We start from the raw sequence: 18,120 nt of genomic DNA on the forward strand, positions 1-18,120 counted from the left end.
ATATTGTATAACTGTCAGAAACATTTTCAAACACAGTGCTCAAACTATGGGCTCTCATGGATGGAATTAGACTATTCCTAAAGTGGTAACGTTAATGCTGATTAATATCAGAGATACAGTTACAACTAAATGCTTAATTCATAACAAGTTCCAATTTGAGGAGCCAGAGTCTCTTTTAATGTCTGTCCCTTGATGCCAAAGGTCTGGATCTATTGTCCCACAGGGCTCTGAGTGAGTCTCCTCTGGTTTCCCACACTCTGTCCTTTCACTGCTTGTACTAGAGGAACAACCATAGACTGTAGTCTATGGGAACAACAGAAGTGTGTCTTATTATGCATCTCTTTGGATACACTGTCTGACCTCTTTATCAAGAGAAATGGTTAACTTTACAATTTTTACATTAAAACACCTGCAACTTACAGTTATACCAAAATAATGGTGCATCAGAATTGAAATTGAAAATGTTTCTCATTTGGTTTGACTTCAGTGACATAACATTGACAATCTCTTCATCAAAAATCTTAATTGCAGCACATTCCTATGCTTAATTTAACACTACAGATATGTATGCATTAACAATTGCTGTGTGTGCTAAATTGTATCTTGATTTGTCAATCAAAGGTAGGAACGATGATGGAGATCTCTATCAAGTAAGTTAAAATGAAAAATAAATATAGTTTATATTTATAGGTTTGTCTTCCATCATTATAAAGAGGGTAACAATGACACACAGTGACATGAGAACACAAAGATTTCAGGTGGCAGTATTTGTTTATTCAACAAGGAACAATGAGCCACAAAGTATGAAAGCTCCAACTAGAGGTGATGATACATCACAACAACAACTTGTAGATTTCTACAAGACACACTGTACTCTGAGAGAGTAAAGGAACAACTGTCTTTATAAAAGACAACGATTTACAATACTTGAGGACACAGTACTCACTGTACTTTTGAGTTTTTTTTCCAAAATTGTTCAACACATTTTCACTTAGTGAATAAAAGACAAACTTAGTAAAAACTGACCTTACAACAGGTCACATTGTTCTTAATAACCTCTGAATTCAATTACATCTTAAACAATATCATTGTCACTGGAAAACTGTGACAGTGTGACATTAAAGAAACCTTTTACAGTAAAAGGATAAACATTGTGATCTTAAAACTGATCATTTTTCAATAATCACAAAGTGAGGGAAAGCCCATTATGATTAAATGTCCATTAAAAAGGACAATTAAGATTTTTTTTTTTTTTGTTAAATCTTCAATACCAAACAAGGTAATAAACATCTCCATCTGCCAACACATGACATGGAGGGAGTCCTAAAAGTATCACAGGGAAATTGTGACATTAAGCAAACCTTTTAGAAAAAAAGAGAAACATTTGGATCTAACAACAGATCAGTTTTGAGTAATCAGAGAGATTAAAGTGAGGTAAGTCCATGGGGACAATATGTCCATAAAAAGGACAGTTAAAGTTTCTGATCAAAATGATCAATAACAATAAAAAGATAACAGATGTTACCATAGCTTATAACACCAATACATGAAGTACAGTGAAGTATAATAATAATAATAATAATTGCTGATGCAATCAGATTTGCTTCATGCAACATGCATGACCAGATCTTCTCTTTCTTAAGTTGAAAGATATTGGTGATGTCATTTCCTCAGGAAATGTCATCTTACAGAAAGAAAACAAATACAAATTACAACCTTCTGTACAATCAGAAGAACAAGTCCATAACATTTCAAAGACTTGAGTCCAGTAATCTTTGACCAATATGGTCATCTCAGTTTGTCTGGTAGTAACTCCAGTCTGTAGGTGTCTACCACGGCCTCCAGACGGCGCTGTTGACTGGACTCTTCTCTTTGGTGATGCTGGTCTGGACTGTGGAGCTCAGAAGAGAGAAGTCAGCCTCTCTCAGGTTGTTATCAGAGGAAGACTGCAGCTTGTTGATGTGGTTCAGCAGTCTTCTCTGCTGTTGATTCTGCTGCTGCAGCCGTCTCAGGACACAAACTGTCCTCTCCAGGATGTCTGCTTTCTCCAGCTTGGAGTCTGGCTGCTGTTTGAGGAACTCTGGACTCAGGAGAGACTTGAGCTGCTCAATGCTGCTGTTGATTCGCTCTCTGCGTAACTTCTCCACCAGAGGCTTTCTGAGCTACAGGAAGAAGAACCAAGTCATTAATAAACTTATTCTGGAGTGAAGTGTTAGCATGAACAAAGACAATGTCTCATTGACAATATTTAAAGCTTCTTGAATCTTCAATTTACCTTGTGAGTCAGAGTCAGATGCTCCTGAGAATCGGTCATTGCTGCAGTGATTGTAGGTGCCATGTCTGGATCTCTGTGCTGTAGAGGTCTCTGTAGAGAGAATCTGATCTCTGCTGGCTTCATCCCTCCTATTTATAGTCCCACATTTCCATATGAATGTGTGGGTCTTGGTCTGACTGGAGTTTCTCACAGTCTCAGCCAATCGGAGAGCTTGGTGAGACAATTATGACGCCACACTCCGAATGGTTTTATTGATGTGAGGACAATGGTTAGATCTCAGGGGAACAGGTGGAGGACTGGAGGAGGGGGTGATGGAGAGAGACTCACAGAGCTCTGTGTGAATCTGGGAAAGTGGTGACCCTGTAGAGAGAGCAGATCTGCTGCCTGATGCTGGGATCAATGACTTTGACTGAGCACACGCTCATCATCTCATCACACACGTGAGACACTGACTAGGAGTTGCATCTAGAGTAAAAAGTACATTATAACTTACATGTTGCTAAAATAAAATCTGGCAAGTGCCATTCCGGTAATTTATCCTCCATATTTTCTTTACACGTCAGTTACAATTTGAAGGTAATATAATTTGTTTTTCTAAAAGTTTTAATAGAAGTAATATACTATATTTTAGGAAGTTATTCCTTTCAGGTGTTAAAAAGACTGCAATGCCCATGATAAATTCACAACGTATTTATAAAAACCTGAGAACAACGATCAGTTTGCTGTCCAGATGTTTCACATTCTTCTGACTTGTGTCTTGTAGTCAGTGTGGGTAGAAAGTTGGTCTCAGTTTCCCACACTGACTCCTTGAATGCTCTGGTCAATGAACAACAAAAGGACTTTGAATGGAGCTTCTGTGACAGATACTGGACGTGTGTTGTAGTAGAAACAGAGCCTGACGTCACCAACCATCTGGAGGGAAAGAACACCATTGGCTGGCTCTGACAGTCTATAAAATTTGAAATTGTTATTAAAATGTTACAATAAAGGGCCGACTCAAAACATGTAGCGAATTATTTAGCCAAACAATCGATTTAATAAATGTTGACCTTCCAGTCAAAATTTTGCCGTTGTACCAGCCACACAGGATCAAGACTTCGGCTCTATAGATGAGGGTGGGAGGTAGAGGCAGCTGTTTCCTAACGTGTGCCAAATCCCTTTGGAGAATAATCCAAAGTTTCCCACACTTCCATCCAGTTTCCATTGGAAGATATTAAACCGTGTGCCTAAATCTAAATAGACTGTTGGATTATCCGTCAACATGTGGTGGCCATCTTACATTGTACAACTCAAATTTTTTTATTTTAAACTATATATGAAGTGAAAACCGGTTGTGTGAGCAAAAATCACATATGCCCTTTAAAGGGGAACTATGCAGTGTTTTTAGCTTAATTTACCTTAACTGAACAGCTTCGGAGTCATTGGAATGGTTATATGACTTTTTTCGAGTTGAATGGTGGTCGTCTCGCTTCCCCTTAGCGCCTGTGGGCGGAAAAACCACCCTTGGAACTTTTGCCCGGCGAGCCGACGGCCTCAGCGTCAGGAAGTATCGCATATCAGGTCTCGCGATGTAACAAATTGCTTCATGGCACTGCACACATACGCCCCCATCCAGGAACCGGCTAACAAGGTAGTGATGGAGTTTTTCACACTATCGTCATAGCTGACTGACTGAGCGAGGAGTCAGACACAAGTAAACATAGGAGCTGCCAAATATCTATTCCGAGCTCTATAGAGAAACTTGCAAGCAAAAAGCGAACTGTTGGAAAACTGTTGGAAAATCCTGTGTTGTTAATAAAACGATATACATTGAGGCCAACATGTTTTCCTGTGGTGGTGTTGATCAGTTACAAATCATTAATATCTATCAAGAGGTAATACATTTCTCTATGCACTATATTATATCAACACAATACGTGCAGTGAGGCATAACCGTAGCTTTAATGTCTCTTCCTCTGTTTGGGACTTCTGTAAAAATGTTGCTGTCCGTGGTGTTGAATAATGGATGTAACCTTAGCTGATAAGACAGTAATATGTTGTAAATACAGGCGAGGAGTGTCTTATTTTCTTGAGTGTGACGTTATTGTTGCTTGAGTTAGTTGTGTAACGTTAAGTTCGTTGTTAGTCATGGTTTGTCTTTAATGTCGTTTATGGCCTGTGGTCTAGATATTTCTCTGTGTAAAAAAATAAAAACCTCTTAGCATATGAAACTTTGGGAGTATTTTTTTTTTTTTTGGCTGTTTGCTGTTCAAAGCTTGAGTTTCATGAGGTTGTAATTCTGAGTAACAAGACTAAAAATTAACAGATTTTCTTTTGTTTATTTTACATTGTAAAACTGGCAGAAACATTTTCAAACACAGTGCTCAAACTATGGGCTCTCATGGATGGAATTACACTATTCCTAAAGTGGTAACGTTAATGCTGATTAATATCAGAGATACAGTTACAACTAAAGGCCTAATTTGTAACGAGTTCCAATTTGAGGAGCCAGAGTCTCTTTTAATGTTTGTCCCTTGAGGCCAAAGGTCTAGATCTATTGTCCCACAGGGCTCTGTGAGTGAGTCTCCTCTGGTTTCCCACACTCTGTCCTTTCACTGCTTTCACTGGAGGAATAATAGAAGTGTGTCTTCTTATGCATCACTTTACAATGTCTGACCTCTTTAAAAAGGAAAATGGTTAATTTCAAACTTTTTAACTCCAAACATCTGAAACTTAGTTATACGAAAATAATGGTCCAGCAAAATTTCATTGAAACTAGGGCTCAACGATTTTTGAAAATAATCTAATTGCGATTTTTTTCAAAAATAATGTGATTTAATATGTGATTATTTTTTAAGCTCTTTGTCTTCTGTATTATTCAACAAAGACAAGCAATAAATCATTGTATAGTATTAACAACACAAGATTAGATAGATAAAACAAACTTTTTCTTCTTTCTTGTTCTTTCCTGGAGACTAGGCCTGTATGCAGGCCTGAAGTTAACTTTTTTGACCACCAGCCACTGTGGCAGGTGGATATTTTTGCCTCAAAGGTGAAAAACAGGACTTGCTGTGTCTCTACGATCCTATCCTGTCCTATTAATCCTACATAGGGATTCACATAGACAGTGGAAGTTGCAAAAAGTTAAAAACTTTTTTTTTAATGGTTCTTTAAAAATAAAAAGGAAACTTGTTTTGGGGCGAATAATAATTATTGCTATCAATGAATTACTCTGGCTGAGATTTCCTAGGAACCTTACCAAAAAAGCTCAGGATGCTGCAAATGTTGGTATAATATGAAAATTGCTGGTGGATCTAAGACAAAAAATAATAATTTATTGAATGAATCAAATATGAACATATCTGCCACTGTCAATGGCTTGTTGATCTTGACATTGTTAGTTAATTTCCTATCCTGGGCCTGGAACACATACACACCCACCCACCCACACACACACTCATGGGCTGGGACACAGTCATACGGTTTGATAAAGTACTTATTGGACTTTAACTTATCATTGCACTTAGGCCTACAATGACGTAGCTGTCCTCAATTTAGGTCATCGTGTGTGTGTGTGTGTGTGTGTGTGTGTGTGTGTGTGTGTGTGTGTGTGTGTGTGTGTGTGTGTGTGTGTGTGTGTGTGTGTGTGTGTGTGTGTGTGTGTGTGTGTGTGTGTGTGTGTGTGTGTGTCGGGGAGGACGGAGCAGCAGACCCGCCTGCTGCAGAGAGCCAGGACTCTCTGCTGCAGGATTGAAACATTGACTTTAGAGTGAAAAATCGTTACAGCCTACATTGATGTAAAAATGTATACATGTTGGCAGGACGGTCTGAAATGTTTTGCACGGTCTTTCGCTCTACGTTTTGTTGGTAAATGTGAGATGTTCGAGTCACACACGTCTCGTCTTCATAACCGAAACAAGGAAATTAATTTGACCTGTTCTCACTCCCGCTTGGTCAGTGGCTGCACGTGGGACTGCTGGGATTGTCGCGAGTAATGAAAATGCAATAGGGGGCCCCGGCTGTCAATCAATGTCTTCCAGTGATGCGGGCCCCTGATTGGCTACCTGCTAATGTGGCAGGTAGATTGACAGTGTTACCCGGCAATTGCAAAATTCACCCGCATTTGGCTGGTAGTCGGGTTTTAATAGAGCTCAATAGTCCTGCACCTCCTCTGAGAGACCTTGGGTTCCGGAAGTAAATTTCCCATTCATTTCTCCCATTGACGTCTGGAAAAATCCGTACATAAAGAGTTTTAGACCATGCCTTAGGCTAACCAGATGGTACGTGACTCATAAGCATACAACGTACCATTTCGAGTGAAAAAACGAACAGAAAATCCCAAAACAGTCAAAGGTACAAGACTGTGTACATATCGTCATTTCAGAGCGAAGGAACTACTCATCCCATAAACCACCGCGCACCACTGAATAAAGGAAGCTACGTTAGATTAGCTAACAGCTAATTTGGCTAACCGCTAGCTGAGACAGCATGTAATAACTTTAAAAGACCCTCAAAATAAAACATGAAAATAACCGTTAAAATATATAACTGCTGTTACATCAGCTGTAGCCTGCTTTCCCCAGTGTTTAGTTTGTTTACGTTATTTTAGACTGAATCAAGCTGTCAGCTAGCGGTTAGCCGAATTGGCTGTTAGCTAAACTAACGTTAGCTTCCCGGCGGAGGCTAACGGCAGAAGCGTGGAACAGATTGTGATTCGTGCAGTGTCATAAATCCTCGTGACGGATCGTGCAGGCAGCTCCCCCTCCTCACCAGCATGAGTTCCACCAATCAGAGGCATCACTGTGGGATTGTTCAGGATTGTGGGTAATGAAGTACTTATCCAAGATATCACGAATAAAAGACGTTTATCTCAAAACAAGGTTGGTGCCCCATGATTTTTGGCGTCTATGTGAGCATATAATCGCTTAGTCACGTCGGCATGCTGGTTTTAAGTCTACCATCGACGGTTACCATTTTATGGCTTATGCTCCAATTTGTCAATGGAGAAATTGCACTGTATTTTTACTTCCAGAACCCACTGTGGGCGGGACTGTTGAGCTCTATTTCAGGCCCATGCCTGTATGTGATCACGAAATTAGGTGATGCATGAATTTATATGAATGACATCTTTTATTTAACTACTTCACTCACAGTAGTGCATTGAGCGCTGACCAAGCCTGGTGTAAACATTCATATGAAAGTCAGAAACAAATCACACAAACTAAAGTGCAGATTGCAGAAATATAAAAACAAATATGTTGCTTTACCACAATTAGTAGTATTTAGATTATTAAATTATTATTTACTGTAATAAACATGTGGATTGCACTTTTTAAACACTGTCTTTGAACTTTACTAAACAGTTAAATAAGTAAAAATATAGTATATACAGTATATACAATGGTGTATTTTTTTTTTTACAGTGCACACAGAGGAGCTGCCTCCAGCCCCTCCCTCCCCTCATGAAGTTGCGTGCCACGTGCATGACAGCGTCAATGTTGCACTTTCTCAGAGAGGCTATCGTTACGTTAGTAGTAGCATGCTGCTGCTGGTCTTGTCGTGGGATTAACTGTACTAATAAAACCGTGAAACAACGCGTCCACGCTGCTGTGAAAGCTCCCCGAACGTCATTTATCAGTCTGGTTGTTACCCCTCTCCGTGGCAGTCTCCCCCACTCCATATCTTTATAATGGAGCTAGCTAACTGGAGCTAACCGCTAATCAGGGCTAATCGTTGCTAACTGAGCCTTCAGTTCTGCGTGCCTGTATCCAATAACTGCATGTTTGGACTCAAGCCCGAATAAAACCCTTGATTTTATTAAAATGGCTGTAAAAGTTTTAAAATACAACACAGAGTTGTTTGAAAGACAGAAATCTGCTCAAGGTACGGCATAGCATTAGCGTGCTAAATTCATGCTTTCTCTGCGGAGTGCGGACTGGTTTGCTCTTGCAAGACACGTGACCAAATCGCAGCCTTTGCAATTAGGAAATCGCGTTTTAACATATCGCGATATTATTACAAATGCATTTAATCGTTCAGCCCTATTTGAAACGTACATTATCGTATTTGGTTAGACTTGACTTACTTCATATACATAGAGTGACATAACATTGATAATCTCTCCTAATCAGAAATCTTAATTAATGCACATTCCCATACTTAGTTTTACGCTACAGATATGTTATGGATAAACAATTACTGTGTGCGCTGAATTGTGTCTTGATATGTCAATCAAATAGGAACGATGATGGAGACCTCTATGAAATAAGTTAAAATAAAAATGAATGACGTTTAGAACACGAAATGTTCAGGTGGCAGTATTTGTTTATTCAACAAGGAACAATGAGCCACAAAGTATGAAAGCTCCAACTAGAGGTGATGATACATCACAACAACAACTTGTAGATTTCTACAAGACACACTGTACTCTGAGAGAGTAAAGGAACAACTGTCTTTATAAAAGGCAACGATTTACAATATTTGAGGACACAGTACTCAGTTTTTTTTTTTTCCCCCTCCAAATTGTTCAACACATTTTCACTTTGTGAAAAAAAGACTGACCTTAAAACAGGTCACATTGTTCTTAATAACCTCTGAATTCAATTACATCTTAAACAATAACATTGTCACTGGAAAACTGTGACAGTGTGACATTAAAGAAACCTTTTACAGTACTTTGAGTAATTGGAGAGATTAAAGTGAGGTAAGTCCATGGGGACAATATGTCCATAAAAAGGACAGTTCAAGTATCTGATCAAAATGATCAATAACAATCAAAAGATAACAGATGTTAAACTTAGCTTAAACCAACAATATATGAAGTACAGTGAGGTATTATAATAATTGCTGATGCAATCATATTTGCTTCATGCAACATGCATGACCAGATCTTCTCTTTCTTAAGTTGAAAGATATTGGTGATGTCATTTCCTCAGGAAATGTCATCTTACAGAAAGAAAACAAGCACAAACTACAACCTTCTGTACAATCAGAAGAACAAGTCCATAACATTTCAAAGACTTGAGTCCAGTAATCTTTGACCAATATGGTCATCTCAGTTTGTCTGGTAGTAACTCCAGTCTGTAGGTGTCTACCACGGCCTCCAGACGGCGCTGTTGACTGGACTCTTCTCTTTGGTGATGCTGGTCTGGACTGTGGAGCTCAGAAGAGAGATCCAGCCTCTCTCAGGTTGTTATCAGAGGAAGACTGCAGCTTGTTGATGTGGTTCAGCAGTCTTCTCTGCTGTTGATTCTGCTGCTGCAGCCGTCTCAGGACACAAACTGTCCTCTCCAGGATGTCTGCTTTCTCCAGCTTGGAGTCTGGCTGCTGTTTGAGGAACTCTGGACTCAGGAGAGACTTGAGCTGCTCAATGCTGCTGTTGATTCGCTCTCTGCGTAACTTCTCCACCAGAGGCTTTCTGAACTGCAGAAAGAAGAATAAAGTCATTAATAAACTTATTCTGGAGTGAAGTGTTAGCATGAACAAAGACAATGTATCATTGACAATATTTAAATCTTCTTGAATCTTGAATTTACCTTGTGGGTCAGAGTCAGATGCTCCTGAGAATCGGTCATTGCTGCAGTGATTGTAGGTGCCATGTCTGGATCTCTGTGCTGTAGAGGTCTCTGTAGAGAGAATATGATCTCTGCTGGCTTCATCCCTCCTATTTATAGTCCCACATCTCCATATGAATGTGTGGGTCTTGGTCTGGCTGGAATTTCTCACAGTCTCAGCCAATCAGAGAGCTTGGTGAGACAATTATGACGCCACACTCCGAATGGTTTTATTGATGTGAGTACAATGGTTAGATCTCAGGGGAACAGGTGGAGGACTGGAGGAGGGGGTGATGGAGAGAGACTCACAGAGCTCTGTGTGAATCTGGGAAAGTGGTGACCCTGTAGAGAGAGCAGATCTGCTGCCTGATGCTGGGATCAATGACTCTGACTGAGCACACGCTCATCATCTCATCACACACGTGAGACACTGACTAGGAGTTGCATCTAGAGTTAAAAGTACATTATAACTTGCATGTTGCTAAATGAAAATCTAGCAAGTGCTATTGATGTAATTTATTATCAATTTTGTCTTTAATATTTTAAGAATACATTTATGAATTAAAAAATGAAAATATTTCTATAATTCGATTTCTTTTTTTTCAGGTATTAAAAATAGTGGGATGCCTATAGCAGTGTTTCCTCTAGGATTTTTTTTTAGCAGTAGGGGCAGATCTGTCAGCTCCCCCCCCCAGTCCCGCCGCCAAATGTTTTATGTAGTAAACGGAACTGACACTTCGCTGCAACACAAACAAATATATTTATTCACCTCTATTCACACACAATGAGGCATATTTTCATTTTGTTTTGATTGTACTGTATTTTTGAGGAACTGTAGGTCTACAACATGAATTTTACAAGAAATTCTTCATAATGAAACCAAAACCCAAAGTTGGCTATAGTATGAAACCATTCATAATGAAACTAATTGTATATTTGCCTCAGTGGCAAAGTTGGCAGCCTTGCTGTGTGCATTTGATTTTTCTTGGCTTTTGGAAAAATAACTCCAAGGCTCGGTTATAGGGGAATTCAGAAAGAGGTGGCCCATTAATGCTGAGTAGCATACATGCTGCTAGATGGTACCCCTGTGGCCTGGACGATCATTTTGACCGTTTTGAAATTTATATGTGTAATAACTTTGCTAAATAAAAAAAATACAATCCTGCTGGTACCTGACTTTTCCTAAAAGAGTTTGTATTTTCATTTAAAATAGTTTTTAGGCTATTTACATTACACAAAAGGCAAAGAAAATACAATCACTTTGACCTATTTTGGCCATTTTCGCGGTTTTGTTTTTAATCTTTTGCGTGGTGCATCTTTGTTACTTAGTAATAATCATAGTCTCTGTCAGAGAAACGTAACTAGCGGTCTCGAGTAACAAGTGTGGGCATTAAGGTGGTAGCCTAAGTGGGCAGAAGAGAGATAAAGAAAGAGGAAGCAAACGTGTTGTAGATGCAACCGGAGCAGAGTTGGTGGTTATTCATTTTATAACGTCGTCCCTGGAGGTAACCAGTCTCCGCTGGTTTTCTGATCTTGGTCGGAAACGAAGCGATCAGGAGAGGTTAACCCATTGAACATTTTAACAGCTTATTAACGTGCGCTTGTTGCCCCGTGTGCGCTGATGCGCTCATCTGTTGACATTTCCGAATGCCTTCCTACAGTTGCTTAATAAAAAAGGGCTTTCCACACAAACAAACGTAGCCTACATGTGTCCTTAGTATGAGGAAAGGAAAAAAACGAGATTTTAACTGTGTCGGGCTCGGACACAAATTTCTTAATACCTGTCGGACGCGGGCTGGTTCGGACAGAAAAATTTCGGCCCGATCCGGACTCTAGTGGGCATCACCGATGTGCCGAAGGCAAAGCCAAAGTCGGTAACGCAGGCTGCGGTGTGGATGGACTCTGTTCTGAATCAGAAGAAAAGCACCGGGCGCTCGCTCTGTGAAAGGCGCCGTAGGCCTCCATGTAGCCTAGATGGCCGGTAGCTCTCTATTGTTATTTGGCTGGAATTGTGTTGAATGAATTTCCCCCAATATGTTTCGGGACATGAATGTATGAAATAATCACGGTTTAGCCTACTATGCCATGATATGATATCAAGGGCGTTGTATTGAATCAACAGCCACGTGCAATTTAGCTAGCAGGTGAAGGTGAAACTAAAAATGTGCAAGAACTATAGACTAATACAGGCTTAAATGAACTGACAATATAAGTTAGGCTATACGACATACAGTTCTCAAGGATGCACACATGCCAATCTCAACCGGGTCCTCCGGACAGCCTGTCTCTTTTTTCTTTCTCCCTTTTCTCTAAGTGGCACGCGTGCCCACTCACGTTGTGAAGCGCGTCCCTGCGCTACTCTGCGACTCTAACAATCACTGCTGATAGACGGCTTTTTTCTGATACCGTGGCGGGAAATCTAACCGTGGCGGACCGCCACTTGCCAATCAACATAGAGGAAACACTGCCTATAGTGTTTTTAAAAACCTGAGAACAACAATCAGTTTGCTGTCCAGATGTTTCACATTCTTCTGACTTGTGTCTGGTAGTCAGTGTGGGTAGAAAGTTGGTCTCAGTTTCCCACACTGACTCCTTGAATGCTCTGGTCAATGAACAACAAAAGGACTTTGAATGGAGCTTCTATGACAGATGCTGGCTGTGTGTTGTAGTAGAAACAGAGCCTGACATCATCAGCCTTCTGGAGGGAAAGAACACCATTGGCTGGCTCTGACTATGAAATTTGAAATGTTGGTGAACAGTCTATCATAAAGTATCACCAGCATGATTTATCCTCTCATATTTTCAGTTTCCAGTCATTGTCATACATTGTGAACCTCCAGTAATAATTACTGACCATTAACTGGATCAAAACTTCAGCTGTCATGAGGGTGGGAGGTTTTTCTGGGGTGGCAGCTGTTTCCTGAAGTGTGCCAAATCCCTTTGGAGAATTACTCTGCTGCTGGTTGGTTGGATGTCATTCGCACTTAACTCTTTGCCCCAGCGCTTTCCCACACTCTGTCTATTAGCAGTAAAGAGGAATGTGCCCCTCTACAAAAAAAAAAAAATGCACAAGCAGCGTATGCCGCCAAGGGAAGAGGATGAGGCCCCTTTAAAAAAAAAACCCATAGACCCATTAAAGTCATTAGTTGGTACATAACAATAAATAAAACTAGAGAGAGAAGGCATTTCATGAAGAAATTGCGGTGTGAATGCTGGATGGTGAAAAACTAAACCGTGATTTGCCTGAAACATATAAAAGATATGAGAAAGATGAATTAATGGTAGGAAGTCCCAAGTGTCCAGACTGGTTTACAGTTTGAATACAGTTCCTGAGTTGGAAAAGGTTGCGGCTTACTTAGTTATCCCCCCCCCCCCCATTGTTTCCATAACCCTTCAAACTAAGTTAAATATTTTACTAAAGTAGTAATGGGATTGAAAAGCTGAATAATACAGAATATATGAAATATTTGGAACATTTTAAAGTTTGAATGGGGTTTTGAGCTGAAAGTTTGAATGAGTGGACAGAGTTGAAAATGCTGCACGGTTGTAAAATGGGTCAATTCTGAACATTTCATCTATTTATTTGAACGGAGAACATTTCTTGGAAACTAACATGAATATTTCAGAAAGTATTTGAGATAAAAACATTAAAAGTAACAGCAGGCATGAAGATTATAAATAAAAAAATGTGGAACTAGTCAAGTTGCAAAAAAAGGGAATAATAATAAAGAGCGGTAAGAACATAGGTTTTGAATGTTTCCAGCATTCACACCAATTAACCACATTCTTCGATACTTACATAGAGTAACTGACAGACACAATTTCAAACAGGATGATACAAATATGGGTTCTCAGTAGGGCTGCACAATTAATCGAATTTTAATCACGATCACGATTTTGGCTTCCCACGATCAAATTTGCGTGATCGAGCGATATTTAAAATGCGTCATTCCCTTCATAGAACAGTTTTTGCAAAGCCAATCTAGCGCTCCATAAACCACTGTCTGATCACATGTCTCCATGAGCCTATCAGAGCTGTTCCCTGCCTGCACCGCGCAGCTTAGTTTCTAGATGTAGACAGTCACAGAGGACAGAGTAACGTGAGGAATATTCCACAACAGGTAGCAGTCGGTCATCATAAGCCGGTCACGATGTTTACCAGTTTACCAGTAAACGCAACGTTTTGTCCCGGCTGTGTTGTTTTTCAGACAACAGCAGTGACCGGTGCTAGTTTGTGTCTTTTAGCTCATAGCTTTAGCAGCAGACTGTTGGACGTCCCGCTGTTGGAATCCTACAGTGAAAAACAGACGCACTACACTGTTTAGCAGTCAGCATTTTAGCCGTGTTTAATCCAGTTACTACTGTGGCTAACGGTAGGCTAACGTTACCTGCTGTGTAACGTGTTATTAGTGTTTACTAGCGTGACATTCAGCGATGTTTATGTTGCCTCTAACGTGGGTTTCGGAGCATCAGAGCGCAACGCAGACATGTAAGTGTCAGTGTAATGAGCCACAGAAATCTGCGTAGCTATTTTGTCTGGTAGATACCAGGCACCACATGCGCCGTTAACGTGAACAGAAAATTGCGTTGCCTGTATCTTTCACGGCAAACATGCATGTGTGGAAAGCGGTCGCACAACACCTGAAATGGCATACTCCTTCACAGTATCCTTCAATAAAGGAGGAATGTAGCACAATATGGATGTATTAGTAGGAATGTAGCACAATATGGATGTAAAAGCAGTTATAATTATATAATTATGTGACAATAAAATCAACAAATAATCGTGATAATTAATCGTGATCTCAATATTGATCAAAATAATCGTGATTATCATTTTGGCCATAATCGTGCAGCCCTAGTTCTCAGTAGACGAAATAACAACTTTATAAACATGTGTTGATGCTGATTTAACATCTGAGGAACATTTACAATCAGCGGCATAGTATAAAACAGGTTCTAATTTGAGGAGCCAGAGTCTCTTTTAATCTCTGTCCCTTGAGGGCAAAGGTCTGGATCTATTGTCCCACAGGGCTCTGTGAGTGAGTCTCCTCTGGTTTCCCACACTCTGTCCTTTCACTGCTTTCAAGGAGGAATAATAGAAGTGTGTCTTATTATGCATATCATTAGATAGAATGTCTGACCTCTTTTAAAGAGGAAAATGGTTAACTTTACACTTTTTAACTCAATACATCTGAAACTTAGTTATAAGAAAATAATGGTCCAGCAAAATGTCTTTGAAACGTACATTTTCTCATTTGGTTTGACTTGGCTTACTTCATATAAATGGAGTGACATAACATTGATAATCTCTCCTAATCAGAAACCTTAATTAATGCACATTCCCATGCTTAGTTTTACGCTACGGATATGTTATGGATAAAGAATTACTGTGTGTGCTGAATTGTGTCTTGATATGTCAGTCAAATAGGAACGATGATGGAGACCTCTATCAATGTAGTGATAATAATAAATCAAAGACTTTGAGAACACAACATTTTCAGCTGACAGTATTTGTTTATTCAACAAGGAACAATGAGCCACAAAGTATGAAAGCTCCAACTAGAGGTGATGATACATCACAACAACAACTTGTAGATTTCTACAAGACACACTGTACTCTGAGAGAGTAAAGGAACAACTGTCTTTATAAAAGACAACGATTTACAATATTTGAGGACACAGTTCTCAGTTTTTTCTTTTTCCCCCCAAATTGTTCAACACATTTTCACTCAGTGAACAAAAGACAAACTTAGTAAAAACTCAGTTACAACAGGTCACATTGTTCTTAATAACCTCTGAATTCAATTACATCTTAAACAATAACGTTGTCACTGGAAAACTGTGACAGTGTGTCATTAAAGAAACCTTTTACAGTAAAAGGATAAACATTGTGATCTTAAAACAGATCATTTTTCAATAATCACAAAGTGAGGGAAAGCCCATTATGATTAAATGTCCATAAAAAGGACGAATAATATTTTGATCAATTCAAAATCATCAATACCTATCAAGAGGTAATAAACATCTCCATCTGCCAACACATGACATGGAGGGAGTCCTAAAAGTATCACAGGGAAATTGTGACATTAAGCAAACCTTTTAGAAAAAAAGAGAAACATTTGGATCTAACAACAGATCAGTTTTGAGTAATCGGAGAGATTAAAGTAAGGTAAGTCCATGGGGACAATATGTCCATAAAAAGGACAGTTAAAGTTTCTGATCAAAATGATCAATAAAAATCAAAAGATAACAAATGTTACCATAGCTTATAGCACCAATACATGAAGTACAGTGAAGTATAATAATAATTGCTGATGCAATCAGATTTGCTTCATGCAACATGCATGACCAGATCTTCTCTTTCTTAAGTTGAAAGATATTGGTGATGTCATTTCCTCAGGAAATGTCATCTTACAGAAAGAAAACAATCACAAACTACAACCTTCTGTACAATCAGAAGAACAAGTCCATAACATTTCAAAGACTTGAGTCCAGTAATCTTTGACCAATATGGTCATCTCAGTTTGTCTGGTAGTAACTCCAGTCTGTAGGTGTCTACCACGGCCTCCAGACGGCACTGTTGACTGGACTCTTCTCTTTGGTGATGCTGGTCTGGACTGTGGAGCTCAGAAGAGAGAAGTCAGCCTCTCTCAGGTTGTTGTCAGAGGAAGACTGCAGCTTGTTGATGTGGTTCAGCAGTCTTCTCTGCTGTTGATTCTGCTGCTGCAGCCGTCTCAGGACACAAACTGTCATCTCCAGGATGTCTGCTTTCTCCAGCTTGGAGTCTGGCTGCTGTTTGAGGAACTCTGGACTCAGGAGAGACTTGAGCTGCTCAATGCTGCTGTTGATTCGCTCTCTGCGTAACTTCTCCACCAGAGGCTTTCTGAGCTGCAGGAAGAAGAATAAAGTCATTAATAAACTTATTCTGGAGTGAAGTGTTAGCATGAACAAAGACAATGTCTCATTGACAATATTTAAATCTTCTTGAAACTTCAATTTACCTTGTGGGTCAGAGTCAGATGCTCCTGAGAATCGGTTATTGCTGCAGTGATTGTAGGTGCCATGTCTGGATCTCTGTGCTGTAGAGGTCTCTGTAGAGAGAATCTGATCTCTGCTGGCTTCATCCCTCCTATTTATAGTCCCACATCTCCATATGAATGTGTGGGTCTTGGTCTGGCTGGAGTTTCTCACAGTCTCAGCCAATCCGAGAGCTTGGTGAGACAATAAGGGATGCGGAGCAGCAACATGTTGAAGGCTGTCATTGCCTCGGGGACAATGGTTCGATCCCAGGGGAACTCACAGAGCTCTGTGTGAATCTGGGAAAGTGGTGACCCTGTAGAGAGAGCAGATCTGCTGTCTGATGCTGGGATCAATGACTTTGACTGAGCACACGCTCATCATCTCATTAAACATGTAACAGAGAATCACAGTCATGGTGTAATATATGAATTACATGGAATGAAAATATATATATAAACTAAGATGATTCTTTTACTTTTCTTGTAATGTATTTCAGCCAAAACCTGCAATGTAGCAGGTGAAATCCCAGTCAATCTTTAATTGACAATTTAGTCAGATGATTCAATTTCCTTTATTACGTTTTTTTTAATTTTCACTTAATAAAAAATGCACCATTTCATAAGATTTTAGAAAACAGTTCAATGCCCATTAATGGCACTTGAAATAAACTCAACACAATAATCATGCTGCTGTCCAGATGTGGCAGAGTCTTTTGACTCGTGCCTTGTAGTCAGTGTGAGTAACAAGTTGAGCTCCGTTTCCCACACTGACTCCCTGTATGGTGTGGTCAATGAACCACAAAGGGACTTCTGTGACAGATGCTGGCTGTGTGTTGTTATAGAAACACAGCCTGACATCATCAGCCATATGGAGGGAAAGGACACCATTGGCTGTTTCTGACAGTCTGTAAAATGTGAAATGTTGGTGAACAATCTGTCATAAAGTATCACCAAAATGATTTATCCTCTCATATTTTCAATTTCCAATCATTGTCATACATTGTGAACCTCCACTAATAAAAATGCCTTATATTCTTGACCATTAACTGGATCAAAACTTCACCTCTCATGAGGGTGGGAGGTTTTCTGGGGGGGCAGCTGTTTCCTGAAGTGTGCCAAATCCCTTTGGAGAATTACTCTGCTGCTGGTTGGATGGATGTCATTCACACTTAACTCTTTCCCCCAGCGCTTTCCCACACTCCGTCTATTAGCAGTAAAGAGGCATGTGCCCTCTACAAATGGATCTTTGAGGACCCTGTGCACAGCAGCGGCGCACCACCTGATGAAGAGG

At 39.8% G+C, this 18,120-nt stretch overlaps 2 protein-coding genes and 1 pseudogene across 3 annotated transcripts; all 3 read right to left on the reverse strand.

The window, feature by feature from the left end:
* Positions 1-752: 752 nt before the first annotated feature.
* LOC120557444 (protein hairy-like) lies at positions 753-2,419 on the reverse strand. The gene is made up of 2 exons (XM_039797766.1): positions 2,276-2,419; positions 753-2,162 (listed from the first exon to the last, which is right to left on the reverse strand). Exons 1-2 carry the CDS (start codon positions 2,396-2,398, stop codon positions 1,830-1,832), a joined length of 456 nt encoding a protein of 151 aa, XP_039653700.1. The 5' UTR covers positions 2,399-2,419; the 3' UTR covers positions 753-1,829.
* Positions 2,420-8,560: 6,141 nt separating this feature from the next.
* On the reverse strand, positions 8,561-16,996 carry LOC120557442 (protein hairy-like). Of its 2 annotated transcripts, XR_005638968.1 has the most exons (3): positions 16,812-16,996; positions 15,676-16,698; positions 8,561-8,917 (listed from the first exon to the last, which is right to left on the reverse strand). XR_005638968.1 is itself a non-coding variant. In XM_039797764.1 (2 exons), exons 1-2 carry the CDS (start codon positions 16,932-16,934, stop codon positions 16,366-16,368), a joined length of 456 nt encoding a protein of 151 aa, XP_039653698.1. In that variant the 5' UTR covers positions 16,935-16,996; the 3' UTR covers positions 15,311-16,365. The 2 variants fall into 2 exon arrangements, 1 of the variants encoding a protein (XP_039653698.1); XM_039797764.1 differs by lacking the exon at positions 8,561-8,917 and having other exon boundaries at positions 15,311-16,698.
* LOC120557446 lies at positions 9,110-9,912 on the reverse strand (annotated as a pseudogene).
* Positions 16,997-18,120: the final 1,124 nt, after the last annotated feature.

This window comes from Perca fluviatilis, chromosome 4 (assembly GCF_010015445.1).
Source record: "Perca fluviatilis chromosome 4, GENO_Pfluv_1.0, whole genome shotgun sequence".
Lineage (NCBI taxonomy): Eukaryota > Metazoa > Chordata > Actinopteri > Perciformes > Percidae > Perca > Perca fluviatilis.

Coding starts and splice junctions, on each gene's coding strand:
- LOC120557444 (XM_039797766.1), bottom strand. CDS start 2,398: ATGAAGCCAGCAGAGATCAGATTCTCTCTACAGAGACCTCTACAGCAC. Junction 2,163..2,275: donor ATCTGACTCTGACTCACAAG/GTAAATTGAAGA, acceptor TTCTTCCTGTAG/CTCAGAAAGCCTCTGGTGGA.
- LOC120557442 (XM_039797764.1), bottom strand. CDS start 16,934: ATGAAGCCAGCAGAGATCAGATTCTCTCTACAGAGACCTCTACAGCAC. Junction 16,699..16,811: donor ATCTGACTCTGACCCACAAG/GTAAATTGAAGT, acceptor TTCTTCCTGCAG/CTCAGAAAGCCTCTGGTGGA.